Source organism: Caretta caretta, chromosome 9 (assembly GCF_965140235.1).
Source record: "Caretta caretta isolate rCarCar2 chromosome 9, rCarCar1.hap1, whole genome shotgun sequence".
NCBI classification, from domain to species: Eukaryota; Metazoa; Chordata; order Testudines; family Cheloniidae; genus Caretta; species Caretta caretta.
In genome coordinates, this window is record NC_134214.1 from 86,105,765 (window position 1) to 86,129,307 (window position 23,543).

The 23,543-nt window shown below is 41.4% G+C and overlaps 1 protein-coding gene across 1 annotated transcript in view; it reads left to right on the forward strand.

The window, feature by feature from the left end:
• SMARCA1 (SNF2 related chromatin remodeling ATPase 1) overlaps positions 1 to 23,543 on the forward strand; it is a 69,879-nt gene that overhangs the window by 25,323 nt on the left and 21,013 nt on the right. Inside the window, exons 9-18 of the mRNA XM_048863274.2 lie at positions 2,084 to 2,152; positions 9,346 to 9,455; positions 10,433 to 10,659; positions 11,761 to 11,882; positions 15,403 to 15,555; positions 17,514 to 17,646; positions 18,209 to 18,357; positions 19,205 to 19,324; positions 21,322 to 21,432; positions 21,587 to 21,700. Of these exons, the coding sequence (XP_048719231.1) occupies positions 2,084 to 2,152; positions 9,346 to 9,455; positions 10,433 to 10,659; positions 11,761 to 11,882; positions 15,403 to 15,555; positions 17,514 to 17,646; positions 18,209 to 18,357; positions 19,205 to 19,324; positions 21,322 to 21,432; positions 21,587 to 21,700 (1,308 nt within the window). The remainder of the gene's footprint in view (positions 1 to 2,083; positions 2,153 to 9,345; positions 9,456 to 10,432; positions 10,660 to 11,760; positions 11,883 to 15,402; positions 15,556 to 17,513; positions 17,647 to 18,208; positions 18,358 to 19,204; positions 19,325 to 21,321; positions 21,433 to 21,586; positions 21,701 to 23,543) is intronic.

The window sequence follows — 23,543 nt, forward strand, 5'->3', positions numbered from 1 at the left end:
AGGGTTGGAAGGGACCTCAGGAGGTCATCTAGTCCAACCCCCTGCTCAAAAGCAGGTCCCATCCCAATTAATTAGGCAGGCCAAACAGAATTGGAAGAGCAACTAGCAAAAGACACAAACTAACAGCAAATTTCGTTTTAAGTACATTATCAGCAGGAAGCTTGCCAAACAGTCAGTGGGGCCACTGGACGATTGAGATGTTAAAGGAGCACTCAAGAAAGACAAGGCTGTTACGGAGAAGCTAAATGAATTCTTGCATCAGTCTTTGCTGCGAAGGATGTGAGGGAGATCCCCACACCTGTGCCATTCTTTTAAGGTTACAAATCTGAGGAACTGTCCCAGATTGAGGTGTCAATAGAGGCAGTCTTGAAACAAATTGATAAATGTAACAGTGATATGTCACCAGTACTGGATGATATCCACCCAAAAGTTCTGAAGGAACTCAAATATGAAATTGCAGAACTACTAACTGTGTTATTTAATCTACTACTTAAATCTGCCTCTGTCACATATAACTGGAGGGTAGCTAGTGTTATGCCAATTTAAAAAAAGTCTCCAGAGGTGATCCTGACAATTACAGGCCAGTAAGCCTAACTTCAGTACCTGACAAACTGGTTGAAACAATACTACAGAACTGAATTTTCGGACATGTAGATGAACATGATATATTGGGGAAGAGTCAACACAGCTTTTGTAAAGGAAAATCATACCTTATCAATGTATTAGAATTCTTTGAAGTAGTCAACAAGCATGTAGACAAAGACGATCCAGTGAATGTAGTTTACTTGGACTTCCAGAAAGCCTTTGACAAGGTCCCTCACCAAAAGATCTTAATTGAAGTAAGTAGGCATGGAATAAGAGGGAAAGTTCTGTCATAGATTTGTAATTGGTTAAAAGGGGGGGGGGCAAGGGATAGGACTAAACGGTCAGCTTTCACAAGGGAAAGAGGTAAATAGCAAGGTCTCCCAGGGATCTGTAGTAGGACCAGTGCTGTTCAATATATTCATAAAATGATCTGGAAAAAGGGGTGAACTGTGATGTGGCCAAACTTGTGGATGATATAAAATTACTCAGGATAGTTAAGTCCAAAGCTGACTGAGAAGAGTTACAAAGGGATATTACAAAACTGGGTGACTGGTCAAGAAAATGGCAGACGATATTCAGTATTGATAAATGCAAAGTAATGCACATTGGAAAACCATATTCCCGGCTATATGTACAAAATGATGAAGCCCAATTAGCTGTTACCACTCAAGACAGATCTTGGAGTCTTCATGGATACTTCCCTGAAAATATCTGTTCAATGTATAGCCGCAGTCAAAAAAGCTAACAATGTTAGGAACCTTTGAGAAAGGGATAGATAATAAAACAGAAAATATAATACCACTATGTAAATTCATGGTATGTCCACACCTTGAATACTGCATGCAGTTCTAATGGACTTATCTCATAAAAGGTGCAGAGAAGGGCAACAAAAATTATTAGGGGCATGGAACAGCTTCCATGTAAGGAGATTTGCTTGAAAAGAGACTGGGGGGAGGGTATAGTAGAGGTCTATAAAATCATGAATGACATGGAGAAAATGAATAGGGAAGTGTGTTGTTTGGCCCTTCATGTAACTCAAGAACCAGGTGTCACCCAATGACATTAATAGGCAGCAGGTTTAAAGTGAACATAAGGAAGTACTACTTCACACAACACATAGTCAATCTGTGGAACTTGTGGCCATGGGATGTTGTGAAAGCCAAAAACCTAACTGGGTTAAAAAAAGAATTGGATAAGTTCATGGATGATAGGTCCATCAATGACTATTAACTAAGCTGGTCAGGGACGCGACCCCAGACTCTGGGTATCCCAAAACCTTCAAGTGCTAGGAGCTAGGACTAGACGACTGGAGATGGATTGCTGAAATTGTCCTTATTCTGCTCAGTCTCAAGCATCTTGCCACTGTCAGAGAGAGGATACTGGTCTATATGGACTATTGGTCTGACCGAGTATGGCTGTTCTTATGTTCGCATGTGTGTCTGTTATTGAAAGTAAAGATGAAACTGTACATGCTAACAATAATTTGTTTTTCCTGCAGGACTTTGACTCATGGTTTGATACTAAAAATTGTCTTGGTGATCAAAAACTTGTAGAAAGACTTCATGCAGTAAGTAATAGCAGCGATGGTAATATATTATTGCTACAAAATAACTTTAAAACAAAAGTCAAATTCTTGTCTCTTATTTCTCCTCAAATTATGATAAAATGCATTGTGGTAAATGTATATAAATATTTGTATTCTCAATAATTTTAGAATTAGCATATATTTATATTGTTTTTACAGTAGTATCTGCCATAATTTCTATGTCAAATATTTATCAGCATTTCTGTTAGTTTTTCCAAATTTTTATCTTTTATAACATTACTGTTTGCAATAGAAACATCAAAGCTTATTAATCCATAAATAAACTAAGAATTGCAAGGAGTTTTGAAACTATTAATCATGTTGAATTACTGACGTGCTGCATTGACACTAGGGTGAAATCAAGACAGAATTTCAGTTTTATCTGTGAATATTGTGGTTCGTTTAGAATCAAGATTTTAATAATTTTCTTTAGTGTATTAATAGAGGATATTAAAAAAAAAAAAGGAAGAGTTCACAACCGGGACTTTGGAGCGGAGCCCGGAGCTAGAGTGCGGAGCACAGCTCCAAAGCCCTGTTCACAACACTTCTATTGTTGAAATTCTATCGTAAGAAATCTTGCTGTTCAGCTCTAATACAGTTACAATGGTATTTTTATTTGATTAGATCTGAGTAACTAGATGTTTAAAAACCCATGGCTCAGATAATTGAAAGAAGGGTCATCCGCTCAAAGGCCTTATGCTTCTTCACTGGCTCAGGGCCTTGGTGCCCCTCCCTCTTCTCCCCACTCTGATGTTGGAGCTGAGTTACCAAAGACTCACTCTGATTGCAGTTGACACAAATGTCTGTAGGGGAGGCTCTGGAGGAGGGGGAAATAATATAACCTGAGGGCTCTCTTGGGAGCCAAAATGAGGAGGACCGTGTTCATCTTCCCTCAACTCTGTCCTTGTCCTCATCCTACCCGCTCTTCTCCCTGACCTGTCCAGTTCCCACTCTGTCTCTAAATGTAGACCTTGAGTCCAGAGAGAGGCAGCATCTGCAGTGTTGATCTGAGGGGATGATCTGAACTGATACGTTAGGAAGCATAAGTTCCAGTGTAATGCCTGGGCTGTAGTAACTTATGTATTTCTGATTTAGAATAGTGTATTTTTGGATGTGCCTATTTAGTTGAAAAGAGAAGCCCCTCGTTACATTTTATTCACTCCTTAGATACATAATTCTGAATAAAGTAGAGCCTCACCAGTGAGCACTAGTGAAGGGAACCAGCAGAATAAATTAGTCACATCAGCATGTCTGTGAATGTTGGAGTGATCATTGTGGGGCAGTCCACCCTTGGCCCTGTCCCTCTCGTTGACTAAGCCATGAGAAAAGGCTACTTAAATTGCTGCTATTCTTTCTCCTGCCTGTGGCTACATGGATGGATGTGGGGCCAGATTCCGTCTGTGGCTGTGGGAGTAAAGAGGAACTATCTCACTGAGGCCATATCTACACTACGAAAGTACTCAGATTTTATGGAAGTCGATTTTTGGGAACAGATTTTATGAAGTCGAGTGCATGCGTCCATACGAAGCACATTAATTCGGCGGTGTGCATCCACAGTACCGTGGCAAGCGTCAACATTTTGAGCGGTGCACTGTAGGTAGCTATCCCACAGTTCCCACAGTCCCCACTGCCCATTGGAATTCTAGGCTGAGCTCCCAGTGTCTGATGGGGCCAAAAATTTGTCGCGGGTGGTTATGGGTAAATGTCGTCAGTCAACCCTCCCTCCCTCCATGAAAGCAACAGCAGACAATCATTTTGCGCCCTTTTCCCTGGACTGCCCAAGCAGACGCAATAGCACAGCAAGCATGGAGCCCGTTCAGCTCACTGCAGCAGTTATGACCATTGTAAACCCCTCACGCATTATCGTGCAGTTTATGCAGAACGAGCACTTGAAAAACCAGGCAAGGAGGCGACAGAAGCGCGGTGATGAGGACATGAACACAGATTTCTCTAAAACTGCAGTCCCCAGCAATTTGGAGATCATGGTGTTACTGGGGCAGGCTCATGCCGTGGAATGCCGATTGTGGGCCCGGGAAACAAGCACAGAGTGGTGGGACCACATAGTGTTGCAGGTTTGGGATGATTCCCAGTGGCTCCGAAACTTTCGCATGCGTAAAGGCACTTTCTTGGAACTTTGACTTGCTTTTCCCTGCCCTGAAGCGCAAGAATACCAGGATGAGAGCAGCCCTCACAGTTCACAAGCGAGCGGCAATAGCCCTGTGGAAGCTTGCAACGCCAGACAGCTACCGGTCAGTTGGTAATCAATTTGGAGTGGGCAAATCTACTTGCTGTGACTTGGGGTTGCTGTGATGCAAGTAGCCAACGCAATCATTGAGCTGCTGCTAGCAAAGGTAGTGACTCTGGGAAATGTGCCGGTCATACTAGATGGCTTTGCTGCAATGGGATTCCCTAACTGTGGTGGGGCTATAGACGGAACGCATATCCCTATCTTGGGACCGGACCACCAGGGCTGCCAGTACATAAATTGCAAGGGGTACTTTTCAATGGTGCTGCAAGCACTGGTGGATCACAAGGAACGTTTCACCAACATCAACGTGGGATGGCCGGGAAAGGTTCATGACGCCCGCGTCTTCAGGAACTCTGGTCTGTTTAAATGGCTGCAGGAAGGGATTTACTTCCCAGACCAGAAAATAACTGTTGGGGAAGTTGAAATGCCTATAGTTTTCCTTGGGGACCCAGCCTACCCCTTAATGCCCTGGCTCGTGAAACTGTACACAGGCAGCCTGGACAGTAGTAAGGAGCTGTTCAACTATAGGCTGAGCAAGTGCAGAATGGTGGTAGAGTGTGCATTTGGACGTTTAAAGGGTCGCTGGCACAGTTTACTGACTCGCTCAGACCTCAGCGAAACCAATATTCCCATTGTTATTGCTGCTTGCTCTGTGCTCCACAATCTCTGTGAGAATAAAGGGGAGACGTTTATGGCGGGGTGGGAGGTTGATGCAAATCGCCTGGCCGCTGATTACACGCAACCAGACACCACGGCAGTTAGAAGAGCACAGCAGGAAGTGCTGCACATCAGAGAAGCTTTGAAAACCTGTTTCATGACTGGCCAGGGTACTGTGTGACAGTTCTGTTTGTTTCTCCTTGATGAAAACCTGCCCCCTTGGTTGCCTCTAAATTCCTTGTAAGCCACCTGTCCTCCCCCCTTAGATCACAGCTGGCTTGCAAAGGAAATAAAGTCACTATCTTTTAAAAAAGTGTATTCTTTATTAATTGATTATAAAAATAGGGAGATAACTCACAAGGTAGCCCAGGTGGGGTGTGGGAGGAGGGTAGGAGGGAAGGAAAAGGCCACTTCAAAACTTCTTGAATGACAGCCTTCTGTTGCTTGGGCTGTCCACTAGGGTGGAGTGGTTGGTGCCCAGAGCCTCCCTCCCCGCGTTCTTGGGCGTCTGATGAGGACGCTATGGAACTTGGGGAGGAGGGAGGGCAGTTAAACAGGGGCTGCAGCGGCAGTCTGTGATCCTGCTGCCGTTCATGAACCTCCACCAGACACTGGAGCATGTCCGTTTGATCCCACAATAGCCCCAGCGTTGCCTCATGCCTCCTCTGATCTTCCTGCCGCCATCTCTCCTCATGTTCATCGGCCACTTTCCTGTACTCTGCCATTGTGTCCCTCCACGCATTCTGCTGAGCTCTGTCAGTGCTGGGCAACTGCATGAGCTCAAAGAACATTTCATTGCGCGTGCGGTTTTTTTGCTGCCTTATCTGAGATAGCCTTTGGAATGGAGGCTTGAAACATTTGCAGCTGCTGGAGGAAAAAAAGGGAGTGAAGTATTTAAAAAGATACGTTTTACAGAACAATGGCTATACTCCTTCATGGTGAACAGCACTATTCACATTACATAGCACATGTGATTTTGTTACAAGGTCGCATTTTGCATCTTACATTAAGTGCCTGCGGCTTTGGTGTTAGAGATCACACACGCACTGCCGGGCAACAGAATTCGGCTTGCAGGCAGCCATGATAAGCCACAGTCTTTCGGCTTCTGCAACCTTCATAACAGCAGTGCCCTCCTCTCCCATACTAAGCAAAGCACGTTGAGTTGGCCATTCAGTGCTGCGGGTTTCCTGTTAACGTGCAGCAGCAGAAACCAAAGTAACCCCCCCCCAATTCTCTGGGATGATCACTTTACCCCTCCCCGCTATCCCCGCTAGCCAAACACGAACAGCTCAGTGCCATTTCCCCCCCCCCCCCCCCCCGCCCCGTGGCTAACTGCGGGGAGGATTTCTTTTCAGCCACAGGCAAACAGCCCAGTAGAAATGGCCACCTCTGAATCTCCCCTTAATTAAATTCCCCTATTTCAATCAGGTTACCATGAACGATATCACTCTCCTGAAGAGAACAGAGAGAGATAAAGAATGGGTGTTGCTTGAATGCCAGCAAACACCAGCACCATACGCTGCCAGGCTTTGTCATGCAATGATACCAGATTACTTGCTACTAGCATGGTGTGGTAAAGTGTCCTACCATGGAAGACGGAATAAGGCTGCTCTTCCCAGAAACCTTCTGCAAAGGTTTTTAGAGTACCTCCAGGAGAGCTCCATGGAGATGTCCCTAGAGGATTTTCGCTCCATGGAGATGTCCCTAGAGGATTTTCGCTCCATGGAGATGTCCCTAGAGGATTTTCGCTCCATTCCCATGTCTAGTTGGCAGCCGGTATCAAGTGGAGTACCCCAGGGGTCGGTCCTGGGGCCGGTTTTGTTCAATATCTTCATAAACGATCTGGAGGATGGTGTGGATTGCACCCTCAGCGAGTTTGCAGATGACACTAAACTGGGAGGAGAGGTAGATACGCTGGAGGGTAGGGATAGGATACAGAGGGACCTAGACAAATTGGAGGATTGGGCCAAAAGAAATCTGATGAGGTTCAACAAGGACAAGTGCAGAGTCCTGCATTTAGGACGGAAGAATCCCATGCACCACAACAGACTAGGGACTGAATGGCTCGGCAGCAGTTCTGCAGAAAAGGACCTAGGGGTTACAGTGGACGAGAAGTTGCATATGAGTCAACAGTGTGCCCTTGTTGCCAAGAAGGCCAATGGCATTTTGGGATGTATAAGTAGGGGCATTGCCAGCAGATCGAGGGACGTGATCGTTCCCCTCTATTCGACACTGCTGAGGCCTCATCTGGAGTACTGTGTCCAGTTTTGGGCCCCACACTACAAGAAGGATGTGGAAAAATTGGAAAGAGTCCAGCGGAGGGCAACAAAAATGATTAGGGGACTGGAACACATGAGTTATGAGGAGAGGCTGAGGGAACTGGGATTGTTTAGTCTGCGGAAGAGAAGAACGAGGGGGGATTTTGATAGCTGCTTTCAACTACCTGAAAGGGGGTTCCAAAGAGGATGGCTCTTGACTGTTCTCAGTGGTAGCAGATGACAGAACAAGGAGTAATGGTCTCAAGTTGCAGTGGGGGAGGTTTAGTTTGGATATTAGGAAAAACTTTTTCACTAGGAGGGTGGTGAAACACTGGAATGCGTTACCTAGGGAGGTGGTGGAATCTCCTTCCTTAGAAGTTTTTAAGGTCAGGCTTGATAAAGCCCTGGCTGGGATGATTTAATTGGGGAGTGGTCCTGCTTTGAGCAGGGGGTTGGACTAGATGATCTCCTGAGGTCCCTTCCAACCCTGATATTCTATGATTCTATGACACGTTAAGACTTTTCCAGTATCTGTACTGGCCACGAATGCATCCCAAGTCCTCAGGGCTACTTAATAATTAAAAAACGCTTGCTTTTATAACATGTATTATATTTAAAAAGGTACACTCACCAGAGGTCCCTTCTCCGGCTTCGTTGGGTTGCGAGGGTATTTCAGTCAGGGTGATAAAAACATCCTGGCTGTCGGGGAGAAAGGTGTGCTGTGTGCTCTCCTCAAGCTTGTCCTCCTCCTCATCTTTTCTGTCCACAAAATCCTCAGGCATGGTGGAGAGTACCCCATCATCGGAGTCCACAGACAGGGGTGGGGTAGTGGTGGCGGCCCCCCATAGGATTGCATGCAGCTCAGCGTAGAAGCAGCATGTCTGGGGCTCTGTCCCGGAGCGTCCATTTGATTCTTTGGTTTTCTGGTACGCTTTTCTGGGCTCCTTAAGTTTCACGTGGCACTGTGTTGCGCCCCTGCTGTAGTCTCTGTACCTCATGGCCTTGGAGATTTTTTTGAAATGTTTTGGCATTTCGTCTTTTGGAATGTAGTTCTGATAGCACGGATTCCTCTCCCCATACAGCGATCAGATCCAGTACCTCCCGTTCGGTCCATGCTGGAGCTCTTTTTGATTCTGGGACTGCATGGTCACCTGTGCTGATGAGCTCGCCTGGCCAAACAGGAAATGAGATTCAAAAGTTCCTGGGGCTTTTCCTGTACACCTGGCCAGTGCATCCGAGTTCAGAGTGCTGTCCAGAGCGGTCACGTGCACTGTGGGATAGCTCCTGGAGGCCAATACCTTCGAATTGCATCCACATTAACCCTAATTCGAAACGGCGATGTCGATTTCAGCGCGAATCCCCTCGTTGGGGAGGGGTACCGAAATGGGTTTTAAGAGTCTTTTATGTTGAAAAAAATGGCTTCGTTGTGTGGACGGGTGCAGGGTTAATTTGATTTAACGCTGCTCAATCAGACATAAACTCGTAGTGTAGACCAGGCCTAACAACTTGATCCAGAGAGGCCTATAGAAATGACTTTGATGTAGCTCTCTCTTCTGCTCAACAGCATTTCTTAAGACAGTTAGCACCTGTGCTTCTATACTTTGTGTGGTGATTAAGTTATCTCTGAAGATATAGGAGGGGTGGTTCCCACTTTGCTGCTCTGTGGAGAGATAGGACAGTCATCTGCCCTACATCAGCTGGCCTAAATGTCATAGGGAGCATGTAGGTGGCAGTTTTCTGAATAAGTACCTCTGGGAAAATCTACAGCACCCTTTCTAAAGTCCTTCCCACTCCCTGCATGAACTTAGCTAGCTGTTGGAACCCAGTGGACAGCTTAATTTTTTTACTCAGATGGAGGCTGCATCAGAGCCGGTCTGATGGGGTCACTGTGGGAGCAATATGAGTTGCTCAGAATTTGAGCTGAGCAAATGCTGCAGGATCAAGCCAATTAATCTCCCATTTGAAGCAGTCTTGTATTTATAAATAGTTTGCACAGACATCTTATTTTGTAGGTTTTGAAGCCTTTTTTGTTACGTCGTATAAAAGCTGAAGTAGAAAAGAGCTTGCCTCCGAAAAAGGAAGTAAAGATTTACCTTGGGCTCAGTAAAATGCAGAGAGAATGGTGAGTTATTTACGTTAATGTAAAATTGCTCTAAATTATAACTAATAATAGAGTACTTTATATCAGATTCAGTATATTTTTCTTTTATTTTTTTATAGCCATGTCTCTACCACAGGTATGGTCAGCATATAAAGGGACTTGGTTAATTAGAAAAGCACATTTCCACCAGAAATATTTGTATCTGCTAGTTAAAAAAACCCCCACAATATTACTGAAACTAAAAGGAACTAGAGAAAAAAAATTTTTTTTCTCTATTTTTGTCAAGGTTTTTTTAAAAAAAACAACAACTTGTGCATTTAATAAAGTGTGTCTAGTCAGTTTCACTCTTTTGTTGATGCAGGGTGGGCTTATCTTAATTATGTGCTAACATGCTGACTTGATTCTCCTGCCCTTCTTTTAGGGGGCAGCTTACATTAATGTTTTCCCCCAGTACCTGCCAAAAGTGTATTTACAGTAACAGGAGTAGAACTAGATCTAAAATAGAAGCATGATGCAATTGTGCAGAGGTGTGAAATGGAGAAAGGGTTTTGGTTATTTTTGTTTTTTTAAAAAGAAGTTTTTCATCCATTTCTTTTTATGTAGCTTTCAAACATAGTGATGGGAAAACAGGAATTTCTCAAGATCAGACCCAGTTGTCCATCTAATCCAAAAGCTGACAGACAGTGGCCTTAACTGGATGCCTCAGAAGAAATGCAAGAAACCTCATGGCTAATAATTATGGAATAACCTGTTTGTATGGGGAACTTTTTTTAGTCAGATGTTGACTTACATACTGGAGCATAAGAATTTATGTCCCTTCTAATTTTTGTCAAATCCTACATAATGTAACAGTGGATGTTGTCATTATCCAGCTTAAAAAACAAACAAACAAACAAAAAAGCGTAGCAACCCCAGGACGTTTTAGAGATTTACTTGTGTTTTAAATGTGCACAAACTAGAGGCTGTAAACTTCTTATTTATTGCCTGTAAAACTTCAGGTATACAAGGATCCTGATGAAAGATATTGACATTCTAAATTCCGCTGGGAAAATGGATAAGATGCGGCTGTTGAATATTTTGATGCAGTTGCGAAAGTGCTGCAACCATCCATACCTATTTGATGGTGCTGAACCTGGACCTCCTTATACTACTGACATGCATCTTGTCAATAACAGTGGTAAAATGGTAGCTCTGGATAAACTGCTGGCAAAACTCAAAGAACAGGGTGAGTGGAAGCCATAGGACAATAGCTGTATGAATAGTATTAATAACAAATAAAATGGCTCAGTTTAAAAATCATTCCCACTTACAAAGTCGTATTTGTTACAAACTAAAAGGGTTTTGTGGACTTTCTAAGTGGCAGGCAAGGCATAGAGGAAGGGAGAACTTCAGTTAGGAAATGATGAAGAGGGGTAAGATGGGAGGGAAAGAAATGAAAATAGTTAAGAAAATTAAGAGTGGAATAGGAAGCCATGAAGAGCCGGGCAGTTTGGGAGATGAGAAGGGATATGTCAGGAGAGACCAGACTTTCTGACCACCTGTCAGGTTAATGTTTGATATGGCTTGTAGGCCAATAGGCTTCCATGGGAGTTGACAAGAATTGGAAAGCCAGGTCCTGTTCAGAGTACTGGTTTTTGTGGTTGCATAGACTGGCTGGAGTCGTAGTAGGCTTGAATAAACTTTTGTATATTAGATTTTGTTCAAGCTCCAAACATAATGGGTCTCTTCCACCACTGCTTTTACATATATCGACAGTGGAATTTTGTGTGCTGTTGTGCTGTATGTTTTTGCTGCCTGATATTTTTCTGATTAAAAAACATCACTTAACTGATGGAATGTCGGTACAATATGTGGGGCAGAGAATGCAGAATTTAATGGATTTTAAGTTTTTGGTAGAAGCCCTATTTAAAAAAACCCAAACAAACCGTAAATTCACCACAGTGCATACATGGGGGGGGGGCTAGTAATCTCCATCTTTTTTTGAAAAATGGTTCTTATATGGGGGATCTAGTGTTTCTGTTACAGTCTTTAAGAATGTTCTTTTATTTCTTCAGTTGCTATCTGGATACTGTTGTATAAATGTAAAAATGACCCTTATTGAAAAAATTGCATAATAGGAGTTTAAAATCAATTATTGAACAATAAACTTATCAAAAAAAAAAAAATAGAACCGTTTGAATAAACTGATCATCAGTTAGGGAGGAATATTATGTAAACCTGGTACTGTATTTCACATTAATTCTTTCTGTGCACTTAAACTATTCCTGTTTGGTTCTGTGATAAGATTTATATTAAAATTACTTTGTTTTCTGTACCAATCTGTCAGGCTCCAGAGTTCTCATTTTTAGCCAGATGACCCGCTTACTGGATATTTTGGAGGATTATTGCATGTGGCGTGGTTATGAGTACTGCCGACTAGATGGACAGACGCCTCATGAAGAAAGAGAGGTGAGATGTGTTAGCAAGGACTGCTTCATTATTTAAGCTAGTTATTTAGAGTTGGGCAAATCCTGTCATTGGATACCTGCATGCAATTTGAAAGTAAAGTCTAGATTTGCCTAAGGACAAACGTAAGGTCTGCTACAGTACTATTAACTCTTTTTTTTTTTTTTTTGGAAAATCTGAGGAAATATTAATATACTCTGAATATGTTTAACTTTTAGAAAAATAGAAAAGTGGGCTGAAAATGAATAGGTAACCTGATGTACATACTTACAATAATTGGTTGGGAATGTAGGAATTGGTAAGGGAATCCTCAAAAAGAAAAGGAGTACTTGTGGCACCTTAGAGACTAACCAATTTATTTGAGCATGAGCTTTCGTGAGCTACAGCTCACTTCATCGGTTGCATACCGTGGAAACTGCAGCAGACATTATATACACACAGAGATCATGAAACAATACCTCCTCCCACCCCACTGTCCTGCTGGTAATAGCTTATCTAAAGTGATCATCAAGTTGGGCCATTTCCAGCACAAATCCAGGTTTTCTCACCCTCCACCCCCACCCCCCCCAAACTCACTCTCCTGCTGGTAATAGCCCATCCAAAGTGACAACTCTCTTCACAATGTGCATGATAATCAAGGTGGGCCATTTCCTGCATAAATCCAGGTTCTCTCACCCCCCTCCAAAAACCACACACACAAACTCACTATCCTGCTGGAAATAGCTCATCCAAAGTGACGACTCTCCCTACAATGTGTATGATAATCAAGGTGGGCCATTTCCAGCACAAATCCAGGTTTTCTCACCCCCCCCCACCCCCATATACACACAAACTCACTCTCCTGCTGGCAATAGCTCAACCAAACTGACCACTCTCCAAGTTTAAATCCAAGTTAAACCAGAACGTCTGGGGGGGGGGGGGGGTAGGAAAAAACAAGGGGAAATAGGCTACCTTGCATAATGACTTAGCCACTCCCAGTCTCTATTTAAGCCTAAATTAATAGTATCCAATTTGCAAATGAATTCCAATTCAGCAGTTTCTCGCTGGAGTCTGGATTTGAAGTTTTTTTGTTTTAAGATAGCGACCTTCATGTCTGTGATTGCGTGACCAGAGAGATTGAAGTGTTGTCCGACTGGTTTATGAATGTTATAATTCTTGACATCTGATTTGTGTCCATTTATTCTTTTACGTAGAGACTGTCCAGTTTGACCAATGTACATGGCAGAGGGGCATTGCTGGCACATGATGGCATATATCACATTGGTGGATGTGCAGGTGAACGAGCCTCTGATAGTGTGGCTGATGTTATTAGGCCCTGTGATGGTGTCCCCTGAATAGATATGTGGGCACAGTTGGCAACGGGCTTTGTTGCAAGGATAGGTTCCTGGGTTAGTGGTTCTGTTGTGTGGTATGTGGTTGTTGGTGAGTATTTGCTTCAGGTTGCAGGGCTGTCTGTAGGCAAGGACTGGCCTGTTTCCCAAGATTTGTGAGAGTGTTGGGTCATCCTTCAGGATAGGTTGTAGATCCTTAATAATGCGTTGGAGGGGTTTTAGTTGGGCTGAAGGTGACGGCTAGTGGCATTCTGTTATTTTCTTTGTTAGGCCTGTCCTGTAGTAGGTAACTTCTGGGAACTCTTCTGGCTCTATCAATCTGTTTCTTCACTTCCGCAGGTGGGTATTGTAAGAAAGCTTGACAGAGATCTTGTAGGTGATTGTCTCTGTCTGAGGGGTTGGAGCAAATGCGGTTGTATCGCAGAGCTTGGCTGTAGACGATGGATCGTGTGGTGTAGTCAGGGTGAAAGCTGGAGGCATGTAGGTAGGAATAGCAGTCAGTAGGTTTCCGGTATAGGGTGGTGTTTATGTGACCATTGTTTATTAGCACTGTAGTGTCCAGGAAGTGGATCTCTTGTGTGGACTGGACCAGGCTGAGGTTGATGGTGGGATGGAAATTGTTGAAATCATGGTGGAATTCCTCAAGGGCTTCTTTTCCATGGGTCCAGATGATGAAGATGTCATCAATGAAACGCAAGTAGAGTAGGGGCTTTAGGGGACGAGAGCTGAGAAAGCGTTGTTCTAAATCAGCCATAAAAATGTTGGCATACTGTGGGGCCATGCGGGTACCCATAGCAGTGCCGCTGATCTGAAGGTATACATTGTCCCCAAATGTAAAATAGTTATGGGTAAGGACAAAGTCACAAAGTTCAGCCACCAGGTTAGCCGTGACATTATCGGGGATAGTGTTCTTGACGGCTTGTAGTCCATCTTTGTGTGGAATGTTGGTGTAGAGGGCTTCTACATCCATAGTAGCCAGGATGGTGTTATCAGGAAGATCACCGATGGATTGAAGTTTCCTCAGGAAGTCAGTGGTGTCTCGAAGGTAGCTGGGAGTGCTGGTAGCGTAGGGCCTGAGGAGGGAGTCTACATAGCCAGACAATCCTGCTGTCAGGGTGCCAATGCCTGAGATGATGGGGCGCCCAGGATTTCCAGGTTTATGGATCTTGGGTAGTACATAGAATATCCCAGGTCGGGGTTCCAGAGGTGTGTCTCCAGACTCCAGCGAGAAACTGCTGAATTGGAATTCATTTGCAAATTGGATACTATTAATTTAGGCTTAAATAGAGACTGGGAGTGGCTATTTCCCATTGTTTTTTCCTACCTCCCCCAGACGTTCTGGTTTAACTTGGATTTAAACTTGGAGAGTGGTCAGTTTGGATGAGCTATTGCCAGCAGGAGAGTGAGTTTGTGTGTGTGTGTGTCCCCGGGAAAAAAAAAGGGGGAGGGGTTGGGGGGGGTGAGAGAGCCTGGATTTGTGCTGGACATGGCCCACCTTGATTACCATGCACATTGTAGGGAGAGTGGTCACTTTGGATGAGCTTTTACCAGCAGGACAGTGAGTTTGTGTGTGTGGTTTTTGGAGGGGAGTGAGAGAACCTGGATTTATGCAGGAAATGGCCCAACTTGATGATCACTTTAGATAAGCTATTACCAGCAGGACAGTGGGGTGGGAGGAGGTATTGTTTCATGATCTCTGTGTGTATATAATGTCTGCTGCAGTTTCCACGGTATGCATCCGATGAAGTGAGCTGTAGCTCACGAAAGCTCATGCTCAAATAAATTGGTTAGTGTCTAAGGTGCCACAAGTACTCCTTTTCTTTTTGCGAATACAGACTAACACGGCTGCTACTCTGAAACCTGTCATAAAGGGAATCCTATAATTTTACAGTATGCAGTAGGCTATTGTGGCTGTGCAGAGCCCTGCTGACTTTTCAGGCTCCATCTGTGTGTAGTGGTGTGCTTGTCTATTGTAAATTGCAAGGTCAGGGCCACAGTGTAGGACTTGTGGGGCTTTACTTTTTTATGATGATGAAACATTTCATTATATTGACTGAGAAATTATTTGGCTTGCCTATGCAAACCTGGCCTTTTAAAGTTGTTGGTATAGTATATAGACACCAAAGAAAGTCACTAATAAAATCACTTATTTGAGGATTCTGCTATCTTAATGAGTTTCTATTTTCTTTTAGGAAGCAATAGACACCTTTAATGCTCCCAACAGTAGCAAATTCATTTTTATGCTCAGTACCAGGGCAGGAGGTCTGGGGATTAATCTGGCAACTGCTGATGTGGTTATTCTCTATGATTCAGACTGGAATCCACAAGTGGATCTGCAGGCTATGGTGAGTAATCTTTTAATGCATCTCAAGGTCCCCGTCCCCGTTCCCCCGCCCAGTTATCCATATAAAATAATACATATGATAGAACTCAAAGGCTTATGAAGGAATATAGTGGTAGTACTTTTCCAGCGTTACAGATTTGTTAAAGTGGATTAAAGGGGGGGTTGGGGGGAAGAAAAGCAAGTTCCATGTTGAGTTATGCCATTTTCAAGTATCTGTTAACAAAAGGGAGAGGGAACCCTTAAATCCTCATTCTGGTTCGAAAGTGCAGTTTTGGAAAAATAATCTTCTTCTGTAAAAATGGCTATTTGCAGAGTTTTCCGCTTTAGTATTTATAGGTAATTCCAAAAAGTGTGCAGTTTGATGAAAATGTTGTTGTAACCTGAATTATGGAAGAAATGGCAAATTCCTTGCCCCCCAAAAATACCCATCTAAGAAAAAATACTGAAATTGTATCTCATAAATTACTTTCCTCACCATAGTACAGCAGTATTGTTTTGCCACACAAACACTGACAATAGTCATTCCAGTAAATGCAAAATTCGATGACTGTAAAAACACTTCTCCATAAAGGATGAAAGGCATATACAATTTTAGGGGCAGATTGTCTTCGAGCCACATCAGAAGAGGCTTAGCCAGAATTCTGACTTGTTCCAGGAAAATCACGTGCTGGACCAACATCTCCGCCACCTTTTTACAGGGTGCAGTGAAGCATTTACCTCTGTTCTAGGACAGCACGGCCTCTTTTTGCCCTTCCTGGGAACGTAGTACTATAGGTGCACTAGGCTAGGGTAGTTCCGCTATTACCCAGTTGGGTTGTGCCCCACCCCTGTATAGGGACACAAAGATATCCAGGAATAATCTTATCAGTGGAAAAAAGATCAAGCCTGATCTTAAAAAAAAAAAAGTTATCCTCTTTTGGGTGATATATTACAACCAAGGCCTCTAGTTTGTTTCACATGGAAGTTAAAGATCATATAGCGCTGTCTATATGATTTTGTTTTGGTGTTCTTAATGAAAATATCTTTTTCACCATGTTGTTGTGAAGCATGTTGACTACTACATTGTGCTGCAGATGTAGGCTAAATTTCTGTGGTGCAACGTGTGCATCGTTTGTGAGGTATTCTGAGATTTTTTTTTTTTAGGAAGAAGGCTGCTATATTAGTATTATGCAGGACAGCATAAGAGCTGGAGATGGAGGCATTAAAAGGAATCAAATGTAAAATATTACAATGGAACAAAGAATTATTATGTTAGTCTATCGTAGGTATTTGTAAGTTCTCTAATCACTCTACTATTTAACCACAAGTAGAAAAAACATGTCTAAATCTCTCTGGCGTTGGGAGTTGGGATTTGCCATTTTTCTATTGTATTGTATGATGCTCTAATTTATTATTTATTACAACCCTTTTCTGCATTTGGGGAAAAAATAAAAAAAATATTGAACAGCTCCCAGTATCAGGGATTTAGTGTAACACAATCCAGAATTCTTGTACCAATGACTTATGGACCATTAGAAAGCAGATTTTTTTAAAATCGAACAGAAGAACAAATTCCTTCATATTTGTTTTCTTGTCGTATTTGTTTGTGGTGTGTAAATTTTCTCAATTGAATCACCACAATATTTGCTAGATTAGATACAATACAATACTCAGTTACGCTGATTGAAATCAGAATTACTCTGGATTTACGTTCATTTGCTCTAGATCTACACTGGTGTATCTGAGATCAGTCAGAATCTTTCCCAGTATGTAGAAATATTACAGTAATAGTGCTTTTAAAAAAAAATCAGTTGTGTAAACATAATACTTATTCAATAGTAAGTAGGAAGCCAAGAAAATAATCTAGAATAATTTGAAGTTAGACAGTTTCTTCTGGTGCTTGTGCTAAGATATTTCAGCCAAATTGCTGCTATGTTCCTGTTACCTAAGAGGTTTTTTATTTTATTTTTTTTTGTTTAGGATCGTGCGCACCGTATTGGTCAAAAGAAGCCAGTTCGTGTATTCCGACTTATCACTGACAATACTGTTGAAGACAGGATTGTAGAAAGAGCTGAGATAAAACTGAGACTGGACTCTATAGTTATACAGCAAGGTATCAAATACTGTATACACATCTGAGGACAGAATTTGGTTCTTTCACTTTGCACAGAGTTCACCATACAAAATGCAAGGCATTGAAGAATCAGGCCCGATGTCTGTAATAGTGGAATATTAATTGAACGTAAAATAGCAAGCATTCATTTAAAGGCCTGATTCTTCACTTCTTACTCAGATGGAGCTTTCTTTGACATTAATGGGAGTTTTGCCTGAGTAAAGAGTGCAGGACAGAGCACCTACTTCTAAGAAACTGAATTAGTAAAAGCAAAGTAGCTATTGAATGGTGCTTCTCTGAATATGTATGCTATAAAAAAAGATGTGTTCCATGACAGTTACAGTTCAGTAGGTACTGTATTTATTTACATTTCTGTAATATATTGAACTGTAAAATTGCATTGCAATTTCAGTTGAAGCTCAGTGTGCGACTCCCCTGTCCTTCCTGTGTTGCTAAATGGGAAGCTGATCCTCACTAGATGGAAAGGGTGTTTCAGGTTGGGCTTGGCATGGGAAGGGTTAACCTTTTTGGTTTAAAGCATTCAATGTATTTCTGATGCTAGGAAGACTCATAGATCAGCAGTCTAACAAACTAGCAAAAGATGAAATGCTGCAGATGATCCGGCATGGAGCCACACATGTTTTTGCTTCCAAGGACAGTGAACTGACAGAGGAAGATATTACCACTATTTTGGAAAGAGGTGAAAAGAAGGTGAGAGCATAGTTTCATTTGGAATTTGGAACATAATTGTAAGAGAAAAGAGTTAGGAATCACCAAACCTGTTTAAAATTGTAAATTTTGTTTTGTTGCTCATCCACAAAAAAAAAAAAAAATCTGACAAAATTTGAATTTATTGAACTAGCAGCTATCTGCCGCTTCTCCTATATAATAGGAAACATCTTGGAAGGGAAAAAGCGATAGGTCTGTTTAGTTGTGCTCTCATTTCCTGCTTCTCAGTAAGTTACCTAAATATGTTACAATCTAATATTTCATAAGTTTTTATTTTTAAGGTCTCCCAAAAGCAGCAGTTATTTTTTTCAAGTCCAAATAAATTAATGTTAGTTTTAGCGCTGTTGTTTCATTAAATAAGCTTTTAGAAGTGAGTATTGTTAAACTTTTGGTCAGAAATCCTATGACAGTTTTTTAATAGATGTAAGAGCTTTTTGAAACTATATATGTCAGTAGGTAGCTTAGTGGGCTAATGAACAACCTTTTCAGCTCAGAAGAGTTGTACATAAATTTTGTTGAAATTATTTGGTACCAGCATAATGTATAGGAGATGTTGGGGCACATCATAACAGCATACTAAACTTAGCTTAATAGGAAGTCTCGGTGCACGAGAGCAAAGGACTGGAATAAAATGTGTGCTTCAGATCCTAATGAAGGAGATGGTTACTTCTACTCATGAAAGATGAGTACTAATATGCATGAAAGTAAAAAAGAAGGGAGAAAACTTAACTGAGTGATGCTGATTTTTTTTTTTTAGAAACTTAACACAGAATTTAGAGTATCTCAGACGTGTTGATAAAGGTAACTTTATCTCTGTGCCTTATTTTAGACAGCTGAAATGAATGAACGTTTGCAAAAAATGGGAGAGAGCTCTTTAAGGAACTTCACTATGGACACAGAGATGAGTTTATACAACTTTGAAGGTGAAGATTATAGAGAAAAACAAAAGGTGACTTTGTTTTCTTGTACATGTAGCAATTTGTTTACTTTAATTACAATTGTGATGAGTGAATCAGATTTTCACAAGCATAAAAACATTTCATTGGGAGTGCCATAGCTGTAAATAAGAGGCTAGGAATTCACTTAAAAATTTTTACTTTGCTCTTCTAAAATTTTGCTTTATCTATGGTACTATTAAAAGTAAAAAAAATTGATTAGTTTCATCTATCAAAAAACTTACTCTTTACAAACATCCGTTGCAGAAGATGAAAGCTGCTATTTCCCAAATCTTGTAGATCTGACTAAGGCACAACTTCTATTATGCCTCATTCTTCTTGGAAGTCTTTGGAGTTACATTGGTTTTATTCCTGTGTAACTGAGATAAAAATTACACCCATTGACTTCAAAAGAACATGGGCCAGATTCTCCCGGGCATTAGGGTGGTTTTGCACCACTCCAGTGGTGTATAGGTTTCCGGCAACTGTTTAGCAGGCTACAAGAGGATCACCCCAGGATAAGGGTATTGTCCAGTGGTGTGTGCAGCTGCCTCTTCCCTCCTTGTGGCTGGTGACCGAATTTTCCCTGCACCTCCACAAATCCCATCTGTTGTTAACAGCCTCTTAGGCATCCGGTGCAGGTTGGGTATGAGACTGAGGTGGCTTTGTGCCACCTTTGTGCCCCCTTACCGAATTTTGTTGAGTGCTCCTTAGCAGGAACCAAAAATAAGGGCCCTTGACTTATTTAAATTATGCTCCAAAGGAAATATATTTTTATAGCAAGGCAGTTTCTTCCCATGGTTGAATAATGTCATATATTTATTCTCACCTTTAAGCTTCCTTGCTTACCTTCAAATCCAAACAGTGGGGGTGGGGGAAACCATTTTGGAAATCTTTTCAGCATTATATTTTACTCCTGATGGTATCTTCTATTCTGAATTGGAACAAGGCAGCTCAACCAGTACCAATTGTGGTATTGATCTTGTAGAACCTGTTTGTATGATTACGGTTAATTCACCATTGTCAAACACATTTGTTGCCAAAACTGGTGATTACTGAAGAGCTTGGCCATGATAGATATTTGGAGATATACACTAACAAATTCTTGAATGCAGCCTGAGGCTCTGGTACTGCAAAGATGTCGGTATGGGTAGAATCTTGCTTTCTCACAGAGCTTCACTGACGTTGGTGGAGCTTTGTAAAAGTGCAGGAGTCTGTCCAGGCAGATGTCATTGAAGGTTCAGAGCCTAAAATGGTAATTAATATTTCAGATCTCTTTGAAGCCGTGTTGACAACTTTTTGAAAATATGGTAGAAAAATGCACCTTGCTAATATAAGGTTCTGTCGTGCTCTCAGTTGCATATGCAGTGGGGATAAATAACAATGTCTGCTGGAAAGTCCCTTAAAACTCACAGGGAGAGGAGCAAAGCCAGCACAACATTGTCACCTCTCTTCTCTATGTCCTGTGGTGTATCAGACAATAGTGGGTGGAGTTGAGCTGTAGCCTTAGTATATGGCATTATCTGCTGGATATCTGTGGTGTTTCTGGCAAATTTCCATTCAATAGCTACTACTGCTTAGAATATAGCATGTGCATGAGTAATGCTGCCAGAGGTAAGAGTAGGCCCAGAAGTAAAGCATAGGTACAGCCCTCCATGTAGATTTTTTAGCATGTCTTGGCAGAGGTAGTGGTGGAATGAAGGGCCACATCCCTTGTCTTCTCCACATGGCTACTTACCTATTCTTCCCCACCTCCATATCCCTGTGAAATCCTCTTTGTATGTTTGTTTAAAATGCTTTCATCAGAATTTGTCTCTTAGTGATGAACCTTGTAGTAGCATGAATTCTGTTGAACCATAAGCTTTAACTAATGCTCACAATAGAAATACTTTTCATCTATCGGTGGACACTATCTTAATTAGTTCAACCCAAACTGACTAATTGCTTTTTTGTGATTTCAGAAAGATATTTGGAGTTATTTAAACTGTTTCATTTGTTTGTTTGTGTGTAGCTGAGTATGATGGAATGGATAGAGCCTCCAAAACGAGAGCGCAAAGCAAACTATGCAGTGGATGCATATTTTAGAGAAGCCCTGCGTGTTAGTGAACCAAAAGTTCCCAAGGTAAAAGAATATTGATTTTTAATCTGTACCACTCTTTTCAACTTGTAGTAAAATCAATATGTGTTTTACAGTGTAAAACGTTGCTACTGTCTGGACAATGGAAACTGAAAGTAATAGAAAATTGCGTAACGGTAATATATATGTATTTTTAAAGGCTCCACGACCCCCCAAACAGCCAAACATTCAAGATTTCCAGTTTTTTCCACCACGATTGTTTGAGCTTCTGGAAAAAGAAATTCTTTATTATCGCAAGACTATAGGCTATAAGGTAATAATGACTTTTCTTTTATTTCAAATGAATTAAATATATTAGCATCAGTGTATCCAGATTTGTTGTAATAGTGAGAATTGCTAAATTTTTAAGGAAAATGAAAGTACTAAAGTCATGTTAATAGGTAATTTAGAGGCTTTCTAGGAATCTTGTATTTGTGTTGACTTGTAGGTTTGATTACTCAGTATTTTCTTGGATCTCTTGTGATGTGGAGTTAACAAGATCCAGGAAACGTAACCAAGAGAACAGTCTCATGTTTTACAACAACAACAACAAAAAACCCATCCCACTTCATTAATACTAAGAAAAGACTAAAACAGACACCAACAATGTTGATTCCCCTAATTGAGCCCTAACAACTGGATTCATGTCTAATGCAGGACTTTCACCTCCCCTGTTCAGCTGCTGAATTCTCTTCTCTCTTACACTTGCACTAACTAGTTTATACTGATGTGACTCCGTTGACTTCAGTGGAGTTACTCTTTTATTTACACAGGTATAACTTAGTGCAGAAATCAGGCCAGTTGTGACAAAATGAGACACACAGGAAAGGGATTTGTCCAGAAAAAGATAGTCGGAACATGAAATTATGAAGTGATCTAAAAAATGTAATGCAGGAGAAATCAGAAGATGGGATTACATAGCAAAAAATATGATGTTGACATGACAAAGGCAAAATGATGTAGTATTGCCAAAACTTGGTTTTAATTAAAAAAATGTTTGAAGGGAGAGGGGAAGCTACTTAGGAGCAAAAAGTATGGAGGAAAATGTAGGACTAGTGTTCAATAAGGAGTGAGCACAATTAGAAGAGGAAAAGGTAATTTCCCAATGCATGTGCTTAACACTTTCAGCAAAAAGAATGAAAGAAGCATGAGGCTGGTGATATACGTATAAACTAGAATATCAACTAGAGGCAGGTAAAAGAACACATAGGTAACTTAAATATATTTAAATCAGTAGCACTAGATTAAATTCATCTGAGTTCCTAAAGGAAGGAGGTGATACCACAGCCATTGGCAATCATTTTTGAGAACTCATGGAGAACAGGTGAAAGGCAAATGTAGTAACAGTTATTAAAGAAAAATGACGCTCCAGCAAAATACAAAGACTTAAAGGAGTTGTGTATATTAACCTTAACACTGGTAACGTACTAAAATTTGCCCTAACATTCCACTTACGAGGTAAAGAGGGCCTATAATATTGTATCTCCCTGAGTATATGATTTAAAAAAGGGGATACGATGCGAGTCTCCTCTAGAGTTTAAATAAAATTAAAAATACATTAGGTGGCATAGATTGTAAACTCTTTTTAGGGCAGCGACCATGTCATCTCGTTGTTGTGAAGTACCTACCACAGTTACACACCGTGTAAAATAAATAGCAATAATTAAAGTATTTTTATTTACTACTGACAGAGAGCAGTTTGCGGAGTTCTTAGCTAAAATGAGCCTAGCAATTTTAACAAATTAGAAACTTCCTAACCATGTGCTCATTATATAGTCAGCTTCAATTGCATTGTAGGTAAATATCAGTGTATCTCTTCAGTTTACTAAGCCTGATTGATGTCTCTCAAGATTAGTGGACCTCACAGTTTGAGAGACACTAACCACCTGGAGCACAATGGTATAACTATAGTGTTGGTTGCTTGAATGGGAGGGAAACGCATTGTCAGCTTTCTCTATTTAATAATAGACCTTACTGGAACAGGTCAGCGAAGATAGGTTTAGTCCTTTATCCTGTGTTCAGATTTAGCAGCCTATGTTGGACTCTTTAGAGTAAGGTGAGAAAACTACCAGCATGCACTTCAATTTGCCATTTTTGCAATACTGTAATATGCCACA